The sequence below is a fragment of the Apodemus sylvaticus genome, chromosome 5 (assembly GCF_947179515.1).
Source record: "Apodemus sylvaticus chromosome 5, mApoSyl1.1, whole genome shotgun sequence".
Lineage (NCBI taxonomy): Eukaryota > Metazoa > Chordata > Mammalia > Rodentia > Muridae > Apodemus > Apodemus sylvaticus.
Genome location: NC_067476.1, coordinates 71,516,616 through 71,533,977, shown reverse-complemented (window position 1 = coordinate 71,533,977; position 17,362 = coordinate 71,516,616). Strand labels below are relative to the sequence as shown.

The following is a 17,362-nucleotide window of genomic DNA, read 5'->3' as shown; positions in this document are numbered from 1 at the left end:
TAATAATTTTGATACTCAGTCACTTATATAAAAGTTATTTAGTTTCACTTTTTGTGTGGAGTAAAATTCCATTTTATATATATATATATATATATATATATATATATATATATATTACCAAATATTCTTCATCCATTTATCAATCAGTGTATACACATTGTGAAATTACATTTCTTAGCTAGTATGAAGAGAGTAGCAACTATAACACAGATGTACAGATATCTCCGTTGTAGGTTAATGCCCTTTGAGGAAATACCAAGGAAAGTTATACTTGGGACATATTGTTTTATTTTTAGCTTTTTGAAAAAAAAACCAAATTGATTTCCATGGTAGCTGCATTAGGTTACCTTTCAATCAAAGTGAATAGAGCTTTCCCTTTCCCTGCATCCTCCTCAGCACTTGTCTTTGTCTCACTGAAGTTGAGAACAGAATAAAGATCACTACAGGCTATAAAGGGCAAGAAAGAGAAGGAACAAAGTGAAGTAGAGGTAAAAAAACATCCCAAAATATGGTTTGATAGGAGGCATACATTTGAAGCAGACTGGGGTGACCATACTTCATAATAAATTAGATACCATAAAAAATTGAAACAGAATTTAAAGATTTTAAATATAAAGAATTAATAAAATTTTAATGTCATAGAAGCCCTTATCATTTTGATGTGGTCATACACATTTTCTACAAGTGTAATTATACTGTTCCAACTTCACTAATACAAATCATTCCTATGCTAATTCTGATTCAAAGTGTAATTATACTGTTCCCACTCCATTAATGCAAATCATCCATGTTCTAATTCTGACACAAAGTATAATTGACTATATCATTTTAAGTTACTAAGAGAAAAAAATCTATATGGTACATCACTAGATATTCTTGCCATACTATAGAAAATGGCTGGCTTTATTTAACCAGTGTTTGACCTGATTTGACCCAGGAGCTTCTTCATAACATTTTTGACCTCCTCATTTCTGAGGCTATAGATTAAAGGGTTCAACAGAGGTGTCACTAGGGTGTAAAATACACTCACAACTTTGTCAATGTGGAAGGAGATCACTGGTCTCACATACAAGTATGAACAGGGTACAAAGAATAAGACAACAACAGTGACATGAGAGGCACAGGTAGACAGGGCTTTGCGACGCCCTTCTGAACTGTGATTCCTCAGGGAGCGAAGGATGACCACATAGGAAGCAACCAGCATAGAGAAAATGAGTAAACACAGTGACCCACTGTTGGCAGCAATCAGGGGTCCCAGAGTGTGAGTGTCAGTGCAGGCCAACTCCAGAAGTGGGATTAAATCACATATAAAGTGATTAATGGTATTGGGGCCACAGAAGGGTAATTGGGCTATAAATATAGTCTGTATCATTCCATGAACAAGCCCCACAATTCCAGCTGCTACCACTAAGAAAATACACACTTTTTGGTTCATGATGGTCATGTAGTGTAAGGGCTTGCAGATGGCTACATAGCGATCATAGGCCATGGAAATCAACAAGATGATTTCAGCTGCAGCAAAAAAGTGCTCAGCAAAAAGCTGAGTCATGCAGCCATTGAAGGATATGGTGCTCTTCTCAGAGATTAGGTCATAGATCATTTTGGGCACTATGGAAGAGGAGTAGAAACCATCTATGATGGACAAGTAGGACAGGAAGAAGTACATGGGAGTAGCCAGGGCTGGGCTGATGAAGATGGTGACTGAGATGAGCATGTTACCTGCCAGTGTGATCAAATAGATCAGTAAGCACACAATAGATAAGAGTTTCTGCAGATCTGGATCTTGGGTCAAGCCCAGGAGGATGAATTCTGTGACATTGTTCATCCTTTCCATCAATTTAGTAAGGTTCTGTGGATATGATTATCTGGAAAGAAACCATAAGGTGTCTCAGTGATGATGTTCAAAGTGAAACACTGAAGTATTCTTTCACCTTATTACTTCTGGTACCTGAAGTCAATGTAGCTGCACTTCTGCTCATCTCTGCAGACAGCATCACAGCCCATGCACTTATATAAATCAGATTGGATAGGTTGGATTATTCCTAATTGATTTTCAGGGAATAGTGACAGAAACTTACAAATAATACAAGAAGTCAAAATGTCATTATAATGGGTAACGTAGATAACCTCCAAATTGTATTCTAACCAAGACCTAACATTTCATGGTATTTTTGGAGGGCATATATCATAAATATCAATTAGTGTGAAGTTCTGTTTGTGTATTTACATAGGCAGTTTTTGATAAAAATTCAGCATTGAATGAATAAATGGACATTACACACTGCAAAGGCAAATGTTGCTTAAATTAAATCACTTAGACTTTGTTACCTACAATTCTTCTCTATCGTTTGAATATATCTGCTTCTAGGGACAGAGATGTGTTATGGGTGGAACTGCCTTCTTTATGAATGGCAAAGAACCACATGCTTTACAGCTTACTTAGCAAAATGCTTCCAGAAAGCCATATTTTATCTCTGAGTCTCCATGGCCACTTCTTCCATGTTTCTTTTCTCCTTATCTGGACGTTTATATATAAGTGGTAAAAATCTCAATAAAACACCCCAGTATTTCAAGAATACATTTTTCTTACAGTTGAACTTTGATCATAAGAATAATCATCCTTAGAATTGGGAAAATTTATTCTTTCTCATCACATTTACAACTCGAATTAAACTAGGAATGTTGTTACCTGATTATCTTGTTGATAAGACACACGTGTCTGGGTTACCTAAGGTGCCACACTTTTTCTTTTAACAGAAAATTCACTCAAAATAAGATGAACTTCTAGTTTCACTGCAAAGTTGAAGAAATATTAAGGACAGTACAATATTTTCTTTAAAATGAACTAGATGTTGATTTTCAAATTAGACTTGTTACTAGTGAGTGGTGAGTATTTAATCCTTTCTTTATCCTTTTGCCTAATACCTACTCAAATCCTACCAAAATTTCTACCAGTGTATTCCAGTTAAAACAAAACAAAACAAAACTCCAATACAATGCAGCCCCATTAAGGGTGAGAAACCAAGGAATTGAGAAGCACTAGGTCTTCAATTTGGCTTAGTCCAAGAGTAACTCTAGTCTGCTTATGGCTTCTATAGAAGGGGGTGATTAGTTAATCAGTCTCAGTAAATTTACCTCACAAATCCTAACTTTAAATGGACAATTTTGAAATCATGAAATGGGGACAAACTTTAAGTCATTACAAACAAGTATGTAGAATTAAGGTATTTAGTGTGACAGAGACATAAACCACAGTGTATGTTAGAAGTAATTTCATTTATTCTCACCAATGCCTTATTAAGTAAAATTACTGTTAGTATTTTCTATGGGTATTTTCATGCTTTTGTGTCCAAATTAATTTTCACAGAAAAATATAAAACTTTATTTCAAGCATATAACTACAATTCTACTTTAGAGAGAATAAATTGGCTAAATCAAATTAATTTGCTTAAATTTGGGGAGAAAAGATTTAGTGTTCACCTACTGGGTTATAATTGGTTTTTGATTCCTCTGTTGATTGATCACAGTTATTCTTTCTCCCCCTCTGGGTACACCCAGCATACTATTCAGTCGACTCTATAAGCTAACACTGGAGTTATTACTTTTCTAGACAATTCTCTAATTTAGGCACTTTCGTTTTTATTTTTGCTTCTATTGCCAGCATTTATTCCAAAAATAAAACATTTGAATTAGGATCATTGCTTTTTCTATGATTTAATTCCTACTTACTTTTCGATCTCCTATAATTGATGATAGTAGACACATACACATACGTACACACACACACACACACACACACCACGTTAATAGATAATAGCACAGAGAATAAAGCCAATTTACTCAAATTAGCAAACATTAATATATGCAGCTATGACATATGTAAGAGATAAAATCAAATTGGTTAGATTTCTCATCATATTCTTATGTGCTTTTTTTTTTTTTTTTTTTTTTTTTTTTTTTTTTTTGCTTCCTAACAGTCTGTGAACAATGTGGAAATAGGATTTCTATTATCCCTCAACTCACGTTCCTCTTTAACGCCTTCCCCTTAGAAGCCTATAAACATTAAGTGTAGTTTCTTCTCCTAGACAAATCTTCATCATACTGATTCATGCTATTCTTCAGTCATTGACACACCAATCCTTAGTTTGGATTCTTCTGTTTTTTCTTCATGCTAGAGAAATATTTAAATAGATTTGCACAGTTTAGAAGGTCTAGCTAGGTTTTGACTTTGCAAATACCCAGAGGATTGGTAATTCTCTCTTTTGAAACTTTTGCCAATGCCCTTTCCTTATTCCCACTTGGTACCTACAAACATCATTAGCAGTGGCTAGTTTTAGAAATGCAGTTGGTTTGTGGATTGAATTCAGATTTAAGTACATGCTAGGCAAGAAGTTTACCCATCCATCTCAAAAATATTAACCCAGAATTTCTCATGTCTAAAGGAAATGTGAGGACAAAGAGTGGAGCGAGAACTGAAGGAAAGGCCTTCCAAAGACTGCCCCACCTGGGGATCCAGCCCATCTGCAGACACCAAATCCAGATGTTATTGTTGATGCCAGGAGGTGCTTTCTGACAGGAACTTGATGTAGTTGTCCCCTGAGAGGCTCTGTCAGAGCATGACAAATACAGATCTGGATTCTCACAGCCAACCATCAGACTGAGCATAGAGGCCCCAATGGAGGAGTTAGGGAAACTGAAGGAGCTGAAGGAGTTTGCAACTCCATAGAAAGAACAACAATACCAACTGACCAGATCCCCAAGACTAAACCACCAACCAAAATAGTCCAATGGTTGGCTGTAATATCTGCCTCTGTATCTGTAAGGCTCTGGCCGGGCCCCTCAGGAGGCAGCCATATCAGGATCCTTTCGGCAAGCACTTCTAGGCATCCACAATAGTGTCAGGGTTTGGTGATTGTTTATAGGATGAATCCCCAGGTAGGACAATCTCTGTGTGGTCTTTCCTTCAGTCTCTGCCCCACACTTTGTCTCCATAATTGCCCCTGTGATTATTTTATTCCCTTTCTCAGAAAAACCTAAGCACCCACATTTTGGTCTTCCTTCTTCTTGAGATTCATGTGGTCTGTGAATTGTATCTTGTTTGTTCTGGGATTTGGGGCTAATATCCGCTTATCAGTGAGTGAATACCATGTGTGTTCTTTTGTGATTGGGTTATCTCACTCAGGATGACACTTTTTAGTTCCATCCATTTGCCTAAGAATTTCATGAATTCATTGTTTTTAATACCTGGGTAGTACTCCATTGTGTAAATGTTCACAATTTCTGTATCTATTCTTCTGTTGAGGGACATAAGGGTTCTTTCCAGTTTCTGGCTATTCTAAATAAGGCTGCTTTGAACAGAGTGGAGCATGTGTCCTTATTACATGTTGGAGCATCTTCTGAGTATATGCCCAGGAGTGTATAGCTGGGTCCTCAGGTAATACTATGTCTAATTTTCTGAGCAACCACCAAACTAAACTCCAGGGTGCTTGTACCAGCTTGCAATGTTATGACTATTTTATTCCCTCTTCTAAGTGAGATTCAAGCTTCCTCAATCCCACCTTCCTCCTGTTTACCTTCTTTGAGTCTGTGGAGTATATCATGATACCTGAATTTTATGGCTAATATCCCCTTGTAAGTGAGCACACACCATGCATGTCCTTTTGGGACTGCATTATTTCAATCAGGGTGATAATCTCAAGTTCTCAAAATCTTACAGAAAGTCTTTCATAGTACTTTTTAAACTCTTCTACAAAATTGAGATGGAGGAATTCTTCAAACCTCATATTATGTGGCTAATATTTACTATGGAACCTGAACTAAATATAGAAAAACTACTGCATAAAATAAATCAAAACCAAAACAACTCCTGCAGTGATGGCTAGTGCAGGACAGCAGTTTTGTGCTATGAACATTCTTTTAGGAATGACAGCCCCAGTATCCATTACTGTCTGGTGATGTCCCTGAAACTTGTCTAGAGTTTGAGCAGATTTCACAATCTTTCAACTACTGCACTATGGTAGTGTTAAGAATTTATGTCTTGCTATTTAAAAAAATATGAAATTTTACTCTTTACCGGTGAATCAGGTACAGAGTGAAGCAGCTGGCATGCGTTCACAGGGCTCAGCAATGTCAGAGATAAGGCAATGCAGCAAGCATGTTTGTTCCAGGCTTTATCAATCATATTTTCTTTACTCAAGCCAATTCCCTCAATGCTTTAATAAATAGTTTTACTTGTATTTAGTTTTTAAGTGTCTTGAAGTATGTGCGCATACATCAAAAATCGTGACTTACAATTTTTCCCGCCTTACTTTATAAGACATGGTTTCTCACTGACCCTAGAGTTCACTGCTTAGAGGGAATGTATGCTCATAAGCCCTAGAATCCGCCCAACATCCAGCACTGCTGTTACACCTGCTTTCTGCCATGCTTGGTGTTTATGGGAATTGAAGATCAAACTCGGATTCCCATGGCAGGCCCTTTTCATCTCCCCAGCCTGAATTATTTTAAGCAAATAATTTCATACTTGAGACATAACATAAAAGAACTTCTGCAAGAGGTGGTGTGTGTGTGTGTGTGTGTGTGTGTGCGTGTGTGTGTGCTATGTGAAAAGTATTCTACTGTTTTAGTATATTTGATAACCTTTCTAACGTAGAAAGATAGAAAGCAATTTGGTGAGCATTTTCTTGAAGACTTGTTCAACTTTCCATACTGCTTACATATATACTTGTCTTTGTTTCTTTTAAAATTTAACCTCATTTAAAATGCAACATGTAGGACTGAGCATGAAAGGTACCAAAATTTTTAGTGTTCTTTAGAGTTCTTGTTTCTATTCTCTTTGTAAGTATTTTCTGAGAGATAACATTTAAGTTTATATTTACAAATGCCTTGGTATAATGATGAGCATTGTTTAAGTGGGATTTAGATTATATTCATTTTCTTATTTTATTGAAATTAAGTATTATAGTGGTTCTAAAAACACTGTGGCCTGGGCTGTTGCTGTTCCTTCTGAGTCTTAATGTTAGTCCAGTCCATTTATATGTGTTCCTAAAGTTAATTGACATTTCTGCCAGTGAAGAAAGAATGAATTAAGAAATTGTGATGTGATTCAGTGTAGCTGTCTTTGCCATTTTGTAGGTTTTTCTTTTTCCCACACTTTATTCCAGCCCACCCCCACCCCCAGTGTTGCCCCTTAATTCTAGACAGGAGAGACACAAGGATGGAGGAGAGTGAGGAATTAGGAAAAAAAAATCCCTGAGTCTAATTTCTTTCCTCTTGTTTCTCTTTGATCATGGCTACTAACAAACCACAACTGACCTCTAACTGACCAACAACACTGACTGCCTAATGGGGTTCTAGCATATATGTACCTTCTGCAAAGTTCCCACAATTCAAAATATCACACAATTGCTGAAATTACCTGTAGCTGGCAAAGCCAAACTTCTGTTAGAGTGTGAGGGCAAATCATGCTCAGCTGCTGTGGACAGCCCAAAGCAGCTCCACATCCTTAAACTTGGGATTAAAATGAAAGTATATTCTTATAACACTAATGTGCTTTTAAAGAAGCCTAACTTCCAAAATTGTCTCTACCCTTCAACAGTCAGATTGCTGAGATTTCATGGATGTGGTATCCCTGCCAAAGTTAGTAGTCGTTATCTCACAGTGGGCATCCTAGCCTGCTGACCCTTACAATGTTCCTGTCCCCTCTTCTACATTGTTCCCTGAGCTTTAGAGACTGCACTTAACTTGTACTATTTGGGCAGGTCATCCATGACCCCTTATTTTTTGCATTTTGAGTAGTAGTAGATTTCTGTAGCAGTTTTCATCTGCTGTAAAAACAAATTTCTTTGTTGGGAAGTAAAAGGCATACTTATCTGTGGGTATAAACAAAATTATCTGGAACAAAGTTAGAAACTATACTGATTTAGCCTGATGAAAATACCAGTTGACTTAACAGTATAGATGAGGGAAATTTCTCAAGACTGCATACATCCCTTGATGAAGAACTATGGGCAACTAATGATTCCTGGGAGAGTGAGAGTTAGTCTTTTTTAGGTATGATTTTCTTAATAGGTTATCTAATACCCAGTTGTAGTCCTGTCTACATGTGTTCCTATGAGTAACACTTATGAGTGTGTGTGCATGCATACACATGCAACCCCCCCCCCCATACACACACTCTGGAAGAACATATAAGTAGTTGGATGGGTGATAGAAAGTGATGGAGATGATAAAAATACAGTATTCAAGTAAGAAATTGCAAAGCCAAGAAGCTTTATTTTATTGAAGCTGAGAGTAGAACAGTGGTCATAGAGTCTGTGAGGACTGGAAAGAGGGGAATGTTGTGAGGTTGGACAACAGAAATCAAAAATAAAAAGTGCCTCAGAAGAATACCTACTAAACACCGGGATGACCATGGTTAACAGCAATTCATCATATATTTTATAAGGAAGTAGCCACATCCTTTGTTTTAAAATGAAACAACGGAACAATGGACATTTAATGGGATATTGTTGCTGAAAATATTTAATTCAATCGGGGGTTTCTACCCCACCTTTTATTATACAATTCCCAGATAAAAGATACTTGTGAGCTTTAATTTATAATAAAACTTTATTAGAACTAAAGCAGATATCTATCCTCTAACCTATTAGAATCTAGTTTCCTATGGATAACCCTGAGTTATTACTTACTAAGTTCCAATTGGGCTGCTCTTAACTCCAACTGGTCACCCTTCATCACCATGATATTAAGATTCTTACCCTATGGCATCTTCTCCTCTCACCACCTCCTCAGTCTCTTCAACCTCCTTGAGTGTTCCCTTAGACCACATTCCTAGGAACTCCAAACCCTGCCAATGTCTCTTCTGCCTCACTATTGGCTGTTGGCATTTTTATTTATCCAATAGTTTTATTTTTTTATTCGATATATTTTTATTTACATTTTAAATGATTTCCCCTTTTCTGGCTTCCCACTCCCCAAAAGTCCCATAAACCCTCTTCCCTCCCCCTATTTCCCCATTCACTCCTTCCCGCTTCCCTGTTCTAGAATTCCCTTATACTGCTGCACTGAGTCTTTCCAGAACCAGGGGCCACTCCTCCATTCCTCTTGGACATCATTTAATATGTGGATTATGTCTTGGGTATTCCACGATTCTAGACTAATATCCACTTATCAGTGAGTGCATACTATGATTGATCTTTTGAGACTGGGTTGCCTCACTTAGTATGTTGTTCTCCAGCTCCATCCGTTTGTCTAAGAATTTCATGAATTCATTGTTTCTGATGACTGAATAGTACTCCATTGTGTAAATATACCACAATTTTTGTAGCCATTCCTCCATTGAGGGACACCTGGGTTTTTTCCAACTTCTGGCTATTACAAATAGGGCTTCTATGAACATAGTGGAGCATTTGTCCTTATTGCATGCCTGGGAATCCTCTGGGTAAATGCCCAGGAGTGGTATAGCAGGGTCCTCTGGAAGTGACGAGCCCAGTTTTCTAAGGAACCACCAGACAGATTTACAGAGTGGTTGTACCATCTTGCAATCCCACCAGCAGTGGAGGAGTGTTCCTCTTTCTCCACATCCTTGCCAGCACCTGCTGTCTCCTGAGATTTTAACCTTAGCCATTGTGACTGGGGTGAGGTGAAATCTCAGGGTGGTTTGGATTTGCATTTCCCTAATGACTAATGATGTTGAACATTTCTTATGGTGCTTCTCAGCCATCCGAAGTTCTTCATGTGAAAATTCTTTGTTTAGCTCTGTACCCCACTTTTTAATAGGGTTATTTGGTTCTCTGGATTCTACCTTCTTGAGTTCTTTGTATATATTAGATTTTAGCAATGTGTCTGGGTTGGTGAAGATCCTTTGCCAATCTGTTGGTTGATGTTTTGTCCTTTTGACAGTGTCCTTTGCCTTACATAAAAAACTTTGTAATTTTATGAGGTCCAATTTGTCAATTCTTGATCTTAGAGCATAAGCTATTGGTGTTCTATTCAAGAACTTTTCCCCAGTGCCCACGTCCTCCAGGGTCTTCCCCAGTTTCTTTTCTATTAGTTTCAGTGTGTCAGGTTTTATGTGGAGGTCCTTGATCCACTTGGAGTTGAACTTAGTACAAGGAGATAAGAATGGATCAATTTGCATTCTTCTGCATAATGACCTTCAATTGAACCAGCACCATTTGTTGAAAAGGCTATCTTTTTTCCACTGGATGTTTTCCACTCCTTTGTCGAAGATCAAGTGACCATAGGTGTGTGGGTTCATTTCTGAGTCTTCAATCCTATTCCATTGATCCACTTGCCTGACATTGTACCAATACCATGTAGTTTTTATCACTATTGCTCTGTAGTAATGTTTGAGGTCTGGGACACTGAATCCCCCAGTTCTTTTACTCTTGAGAATAGTTTTTGCTATCTTGGGTTTTTTGTTATTCCAGATGAATTTGAGAATTGCTCTTTCTAACTCTATGAAGAACTGAGTTGGGATTTTGATGGGGATTGTGTTGAATCTGTAGATTGCTTTTGGCAAGATGGCCATTTTAACTATAGTAATTCTGCCAATTCATGAGCATGGAAGTTTTTTCCATTTTCTGAGGTCTTCTTTGATTTCCTTCTTCAGAGATCTCAAGTTCTTGTGTCAAGACCCTCAGGACAGTCGACATGGTTCCTGGAGCTACCTAGGAAAAGGGCAAGAGGGGGAAAGAAACACAAAGAGGCAGATAGCAAGTCAGTATTTCTGATCAAGCTGTCAAACTTTAATTTTCACACAAGGCATTATAAAGGCAAGCAAGCAGGTGTGGGGAGGGGTGAAGGGGGAAAGTCATTGTATTCGGGGGGGGGGGGTACAATCTCAGGGGGCTAGCAGCATTCTTCAGGAACAGTTTCTCAGAATTGTCTCTCGGGATCTCAGGAAGATGCAGTAGGAACTTGGCATCATATTTTGATCATGAGGAGGTGAAGTGGAAAGGAGTTGCTATGGTAACCTAACCACAGGTAAGCTTCGTTTGAGCCCACTCAAGTGAGCTCTGTATGTACTGACCATCTAACTTACTTGGCTAATCTTTAAACAAGTACATTTCCTTCTAAAGGCAGCCTAGAGAAAGCAAGGGAGGGGGTTTTAGATCTCTGTGAGAATGGCTACTGGTATTCTTGTCCTATAGGTCTTTTACTTGTTTGGTTAGAGTCACCCCAAGATACTTTATGCTCTTTGTGGCTATTGTGAAGGGTGTTATTTCCCTAATTTCTTTCTCAGTCTGCTTATCCTTTGAGTATAGAAAGGCTACTGATTAGCTTGAGTTGATTTGTAACCAGCCACTTTGCTGAAGTTGTTTATCAGCTGTAGGAGTTCTCTGGTAGAGTTTTTTGGGTCACTTAAGTATACTATCATATCATCTGCAAATAGTGAAAGTTTGACTTCTTCCTTTCCAATTTGTATACTGAAGCTGCCCGCAGCCACATGTGAACCGGAGACCTGGAAGAGAATTCTGGGGATAAATGGGAAGGAGATGAAAGAGAAATGAGTCAGGATGACATTTGCCGATCGAGACTGATTTTTACTAATATTTAGTCAACATATATAGCCTTTAGAGAACAACCCTGCCCCCCCCCCCCCTCCCCGCCCAGAACTCTTTGGCTCCTCTTCTCAGCAGGTAGCCTGCTGGGATAAAGGACTTCATATCTCACAGGTCTCTGCTGGTCTCCAGGAGATATTGCCCTGAGGCAGCCTTGGTTGTTAAGGTGAAAACAGCTGTATTGTTCTCAGCGGAACAAAGGCCAGAGATAACACCAGTGGAAGGCTGGGGGCTGCCAGCCAAGAATGTTGCAGCTGATGGGATGGGCTGAGAAGTCCAGCTCAATGCTGTGGGGGAAGGGACAGTATCCCTTTGACCTCCTATTGTTGTCTAATTGCTCTAGCTAAGAGATCAAGAACTATATTGAAAAGATATGGAGAGAGGGGGCAGCCTTGTCTAGTCCCTGATTTTAGTGGGATTGCTTCAAGTTTCTCTCTATTTAGTTTGATGCTGGCTACCGGTTTGCTGTGTACTGCTTTTACTATGTTTAGATATGGGCCTTGAATTTCTGTTCTTTCCAAGACTTTTAGCATGAAAGGATGCTGAATTTTGTCAGCATCTAATGAAATGATCATGTGGTTTTTTTTTCTTTGAGTTTGTTTATGAAGTGGATAGCATTGATGGATTTCCTTATATTGAACCATCCCTGCATCCCTGTGATGAAGCCTACTTGATCATGGTGGATGATCGTTTTGATGTGTTCTTGGATTCAGTGGGCAAGAATTTTATTGAGTATTTTTGCATCGATACTCATAAGGGATATTGGCCTGAAATTCTCTTTCTTTGTTGGATCTTTGTGTTATTTTGGTTTCAGTGTAATTGTGGCTTCATAGAACGAGTTGGGTAGTGTACCTTCTGTTTCTATTTGGTGGAATAGTTTGAAGAGTATTGGTGTTAAGTCTTCTTTGAAGGTCTGATAGAATTCTGCATTAAAACAATCTGGTCCTGTGCTTTTTTTGCTTGGAAGGCTTTCTATGACCCCTTCTTTTACTTTAGGGGTTGTGGGTTTGTTTAGATGATCTATTTGATCCTGATTTAATTTTGGTATTTGGTATCTGTCTAAGAAATTACCCATTTCCTCCAGATTCTCCAGTTGTGTTGAGTACAGGCTTTTGTAGTAGGATCTGATAATTTTTTAAATTTCCTCAGTTTCTGTTGTTATATCTCCCTTTTCATTTCTAATTTTGTTAATTTGGATACTGTCTCTGTGCCCTTTGATTAGTCTGGCTAAGGGTTTATCTATCTTGTTGATTTTTTCAAAGAACCAGCTCCTGGGTTTGTTGTTTCTTTGTATGATTCTCTTAGTTTCTACTTGATTGATTTCAGCCCTGAGTTTGATGATTTCCTGTCTTCTTCTCCTCCTGGATGAATTAGCATCTTTTTGTTTCAGGGCTTTCAGTTGTGCTGTTAAGCTTCTAGTGTATGCTCTCTCCAATTTCTTTTTGGAGGCACTCAAAGCTATGAGTTTTCCTCTTAGCACTGCTTTCATTGTGTCCCAAAGATTTGGGTATGTTGTGCCTTCATTTTCATTAAATTCTAAAAAGTCTTTGATTTCTTTCTTTCTTTCTTCCTTGACCAAGGTATCATTGAGTAGACTATTGTTCAGTTTCCATGTGTATGTGGGCTTTTTGTTGTTTTTGTTGTTATTAAAGACCACTTTTACTCCATAGTGATCTGATAGGAGGCATGGGATTATTTCAATTTTCTTATATTTGTTGAGGTTTGTCTTGTGACCAACTATATGATCGATTTTGGAGAAGGTACCATGAGGTGCTGAGAAAAAGGTATATTCTTTTCCTTTGGGATGAAAAGTTCTATATATATCTGTTAAATCCAATTGGTCCAAAGCTTCAATTAGTTTCACTGCCTCCCTGTTTAGTTTCCATTTTCCTGATTGGTCCATTGAGGAAAGTGGCGTGTTGAAGTCATCCACAATTATTGTGTTAGGTGCAATGTGTGCTTTGAACTTTAGTAAAGTTTATTTTATGAATGAGGTTGCCCTTGCATTTGGAGCATAGATGCTCAGGATTGAGAGTTCTTCTTGGTGGATTTTTCCTTTGGCCAGCAAGAAGTGACCTTCCATGTCTCTTTTGATGTCATTAGGTTGAAAGTCAATTTTATCTGATATTAAAATGACTACTCCAGCTTGTTTCCTGAGACCATTTGCTTGTAAAATTGTCTTCCAGCCTTTTGCTCTAAGGTAGTTTTTGTCTTTGACACTGAGGTGTGTTTCCTGTATGCAGCAAAATGTAGGGTCCTGTTTACCTATCCAGTGTGTTAGTCTGTGTCATTTTATTGGGGAATTGAGTCCATTGATGTTAAGAGATATGAAGGAGTAGTGGTTATTGATTCCTATCATTTTTGATGTTAATTTTATACTTGTGTGGTTATCTTCTTTTGGGTTTGATGAAAGAAGGTTATTATCCTGCTTTTTCCAGGGTGTAGTTTCCCTCCTTGTATTGGTGTTTTCCCCCTATTATCCTTTTTAGGGCTGGGTTTGTGGAAAGATATTGTGTAAATTTGCTTTTGTCATGGAATATCTTGATTTCTCCATCTATAGTGATTGAGAGTTTCGCTGGGTATAGTAGTCTTGGCTAGCATTTGTGTTCTCTTAGAGTCTGCATGAGCTCTGCCCAGGATCTTCTAGCTTTCATGGTCTCTGGAGAGAAGTCTGGTATAACTCTGATAGGTCTTCCTTTATATGTTACTTGCCCTTTTTCACTTACTGACTTTAGTATTCTTTCTTTGTTTAGTACATTTGGGGTTTTGATTATTATGTGATAGGAGGTAGTTCTGTTCCGGTGCAGTTTTTTTGGAGTTCTGTAGGCTTCTTGTATATTCATGGGCATATCTCTCTTTAGGTTAGGGAAGTTTTCTTCCATAATTTTGTTGAAGATATTTGCTGGCCCTTTAAGTTGTAAATCTTCACTCTCATCAATGCCTATAATCTTTAAGTTTGGCTTTCTCATTGTGTCCTGGATTTCCTGGATGTTTGGGGTTGTAAGCTTTTTGCATTTTGCATTTTCTTTGACTGTTGAGTCCATGGTTTCCATGGTATCTTCAGCATCTGAGATTCTTTCTTCTATCTCTTGTATTCTATTGTTGATATTTGTATCTAAGGCCCCTGGTTTCTTCCCAAGGTTTTCTATCTCCAAAGTTGTCTCCCTTTCAGTTTTCTTAGTTGTTTATAGTTCTGTTTTTAGATCATGTATGTTTTTGCTCAGTTCCTTCACTTGCTTATTTTTGTTTTCCTGTAATTCTTTAAGAGATTTTTGTGTTTCCTCTTTCATGACTTCTGCCTGTTGATCAAAGTTCTCCTGTATTTCTTTAAGTGATTTTTACATTTCCTCCTTATTGGCTACTATCTTTTGACCCATATTCTCCTGAATTTTTTTTTTAAATATTTTTATTTTCTATATTCTTTGTTTACATTCCAAATGATTTCCCCTTTTCCGTATACCCCCTCCCCATATGTCCCATAAACCTTCTTCTCTCCATCCCTTCTCCAATCACCTCCCTCCTTTTTCTCTGTCCTTATATTCCCTTCCCATGCTAGATCAATCCTTTCCAGGATCAGGACCTTCTCCATACTTCTTCATGGGAATCATTTTTTATGCAATTTGTGCCTTGGGTATTCAGAGCTTCTAGGCTAATTAATATCCACTTATCAGAGATTGCATTCCATGTGTATTCTTTTGTGATTGGGTTACCTCACTTAGGATGATATTTTCCAGATCAAACCATTTGCCTAAAAATTTTGTGAATTCATTGTTTCTAATTGCTGAGTAGTATTCCATTGTGTAAATATACCACATTTTCTGTATCCATTCCTTCTTTAAGGGACATCTGGGTTCTTTCCAGCTTCTGGCTATTATAAATAAGGCTGCTATGAGCATAATGGAGCATGTGTCTTTATTGCATGCCAGGGAATCCTTTGAGTATATGCCCAGGAGAGGTATAGCAGGGTCCTCTGAAAGTGTCATTTCCAGTTTTCTGAGGAACCTCCAGACTGATTTCCACAGTGGTTGTACCATCTTACAGCCCCACCAACAGTGGAGGAGTGTTCCTCTTTCTCCACATCCTCGCCAACACCTGCTCTTTCCTGAGTTTTTGACCTTAGCCATTCTGACTGGTGTAAGGTGAAATCTCAGGGTTGTTTTGATCTGCATTTCCCTAATGCCTAATGATGTTGAGCACTTCTTAAGGTGCCTCTTGGCCATCCGAATTTCTTCAAGTGAAAATTTTTTGTTAAGATCTGTACCCCATTTTTAATAGGGTTATTTGGTTCCCTGGGGTCTAACTTCTTGAGTTCTTTGTATATATTGGATATTAGCCCTCTATCAGATGTGGGGTTGGTGAATAGCCTTTCCCAATTTGATGGTTGCCGTTTTTGTCCTTTTAACAGTGTCCTTTGCCTTACAGAAACTTTGTAATTTTATGAGGTCCCATTTGTCAATTCTTGATCTAAGAGCATAAGCTATTGGTGACCTATTCAGGAACTTTTCCCCTGTGCCCATGTCCTCAAGGGTCTTTCCCAGTTTCTTTTCTATTAGTTTCAGTGTGTCCGGTTTTACATGGAGGTCCTTGATCCACTTGGAGTGAAGTTTAGTACATGGAGATAAGAATGGATCAATTTGCATTCTTCTGCATGCTGACCTCCAATTGATCCAGCACCATTTATTGAAAAGGCTATCTTTTTTCCACTGGATGTTTTTGGCTCCTTTGTCAAAGATCAAGTGACCATAGGTGTGTGGATTCATTTCTGGATCTTCATTTCTATTCCATTGGTCCACTTGTCTGTCACTGTGCCAATACCACACAGTTTTTAACACTATTGTTCTGTAGTATTGCTTGAAGTCAGGGATACTGATTCCCCCAGAATTTCTATTGCTGTTGAGAATAGTTTTAGCTATCCTGGGTTTCTTGTTATTCCAGATGAATTTGAGAATTGCTTTTTCTACCTCTGTGAAGAACTGAGTTGGGGTTTTGATGGGGATTGCATTGAATCTGTAGATCGTTTTTGGCAAGATGGCCATTTTAACTATATTAATCCTGCCAATCCACGAGCATGGCAGATTTTTCCATTTTCTGAGGTCTTCTTCGATTTCCTTCTTCAGAGACCTGAAGTTCTTGTCATATAGATCTTTCACTTGTTTGGTTAGAGTCACACCAAGGTACTTTATATTGTTTGTGGCTATTTTGAAGGGTGTCTTTTCCGTAACTTCTTTCTCAGCGTCCTTATCCTTTGAGTATAGGAAGGCAACTGATTTGCTTGAGTTGATTTTATAACCAGCCACTTTGCTGAAGTTGTTTATCAGCTGTAGGAGTTCTCTGGTGGAGGTTTTTGGGTCACTTCAGTAGACTATCATGTCATCTGCAAATAGTGATAATTTGACTTCTTCCTTTCCAATTTGTATCCCCTTGACCTCCTTATGTTGTTTAATTGCTCTAGCTAGAACTTCAAGTACTATATTGAAAAGATATGGAGAGAGAGCACAGCCTTGTCTAGTCCCTGATTTTAGTGGGATTGCTTCAAGTTTCTCTCCATTTAGTTTGATGTTGGCTACCGGTTTGCTGTATATTGCTTTAATGATGTTTTGGTATGGGCCTTGAATTCGTGCTCTTTCCAATACTTTTAGCATGAAAGGATGCTGGATTTTGTCAAGTGCTTTTTCTGCATCTAATGAGATGATCATATGTTTTTTTCTTTGAATTTGTTTATGTAGTGGATAGCATTGATGGATTTCCTTTATTGAACCATCCCTGCATCCCTGGGATGAAGCCTACTTGATCAT

At 38.1% G+C, this 17,362-nt stretch overlaps 1 protein-coding gene across 1 annotated transcript; it reads right to left on the bottom strand.

Annotated features, from left to right (window-relative positions):
- Positions 1 to 907: 907 nt before the first annotated feature.
- Positions 908 to 2,638, bottom strand: LOC127684854 (olfactory receptor 4C45-like). Its single transcript, XM_052181659.1, has 2 exons — positions 2,612 to 2,638; positions 908 to 1,831 (listed from the first exon to the last, which is right to left on the bottom strand). The coding sequence occupies exon 2, from the start codon at positions 1,823 to 1,825 to the stop codon at positions 908 to 910; it is 918 nt and encodes a 305-aa protein (XP_052037619.1). The 5' UTR covers positions 1,826 to 1,831; positions 2,612 to 2,638.
- Positions 2,639 to 17,362: the final 14,724 nt, after the last annotated feature.

Excerpts from the sequence above, each read along its gene's own strand:
- LOC127684854 (XM_052181659.1), bottom strand. The coding sequence starts at position 1,825 with ATGAACAATGTCACAGAATTCATCCTCCTGGGCTTGACCCAAGATCCA.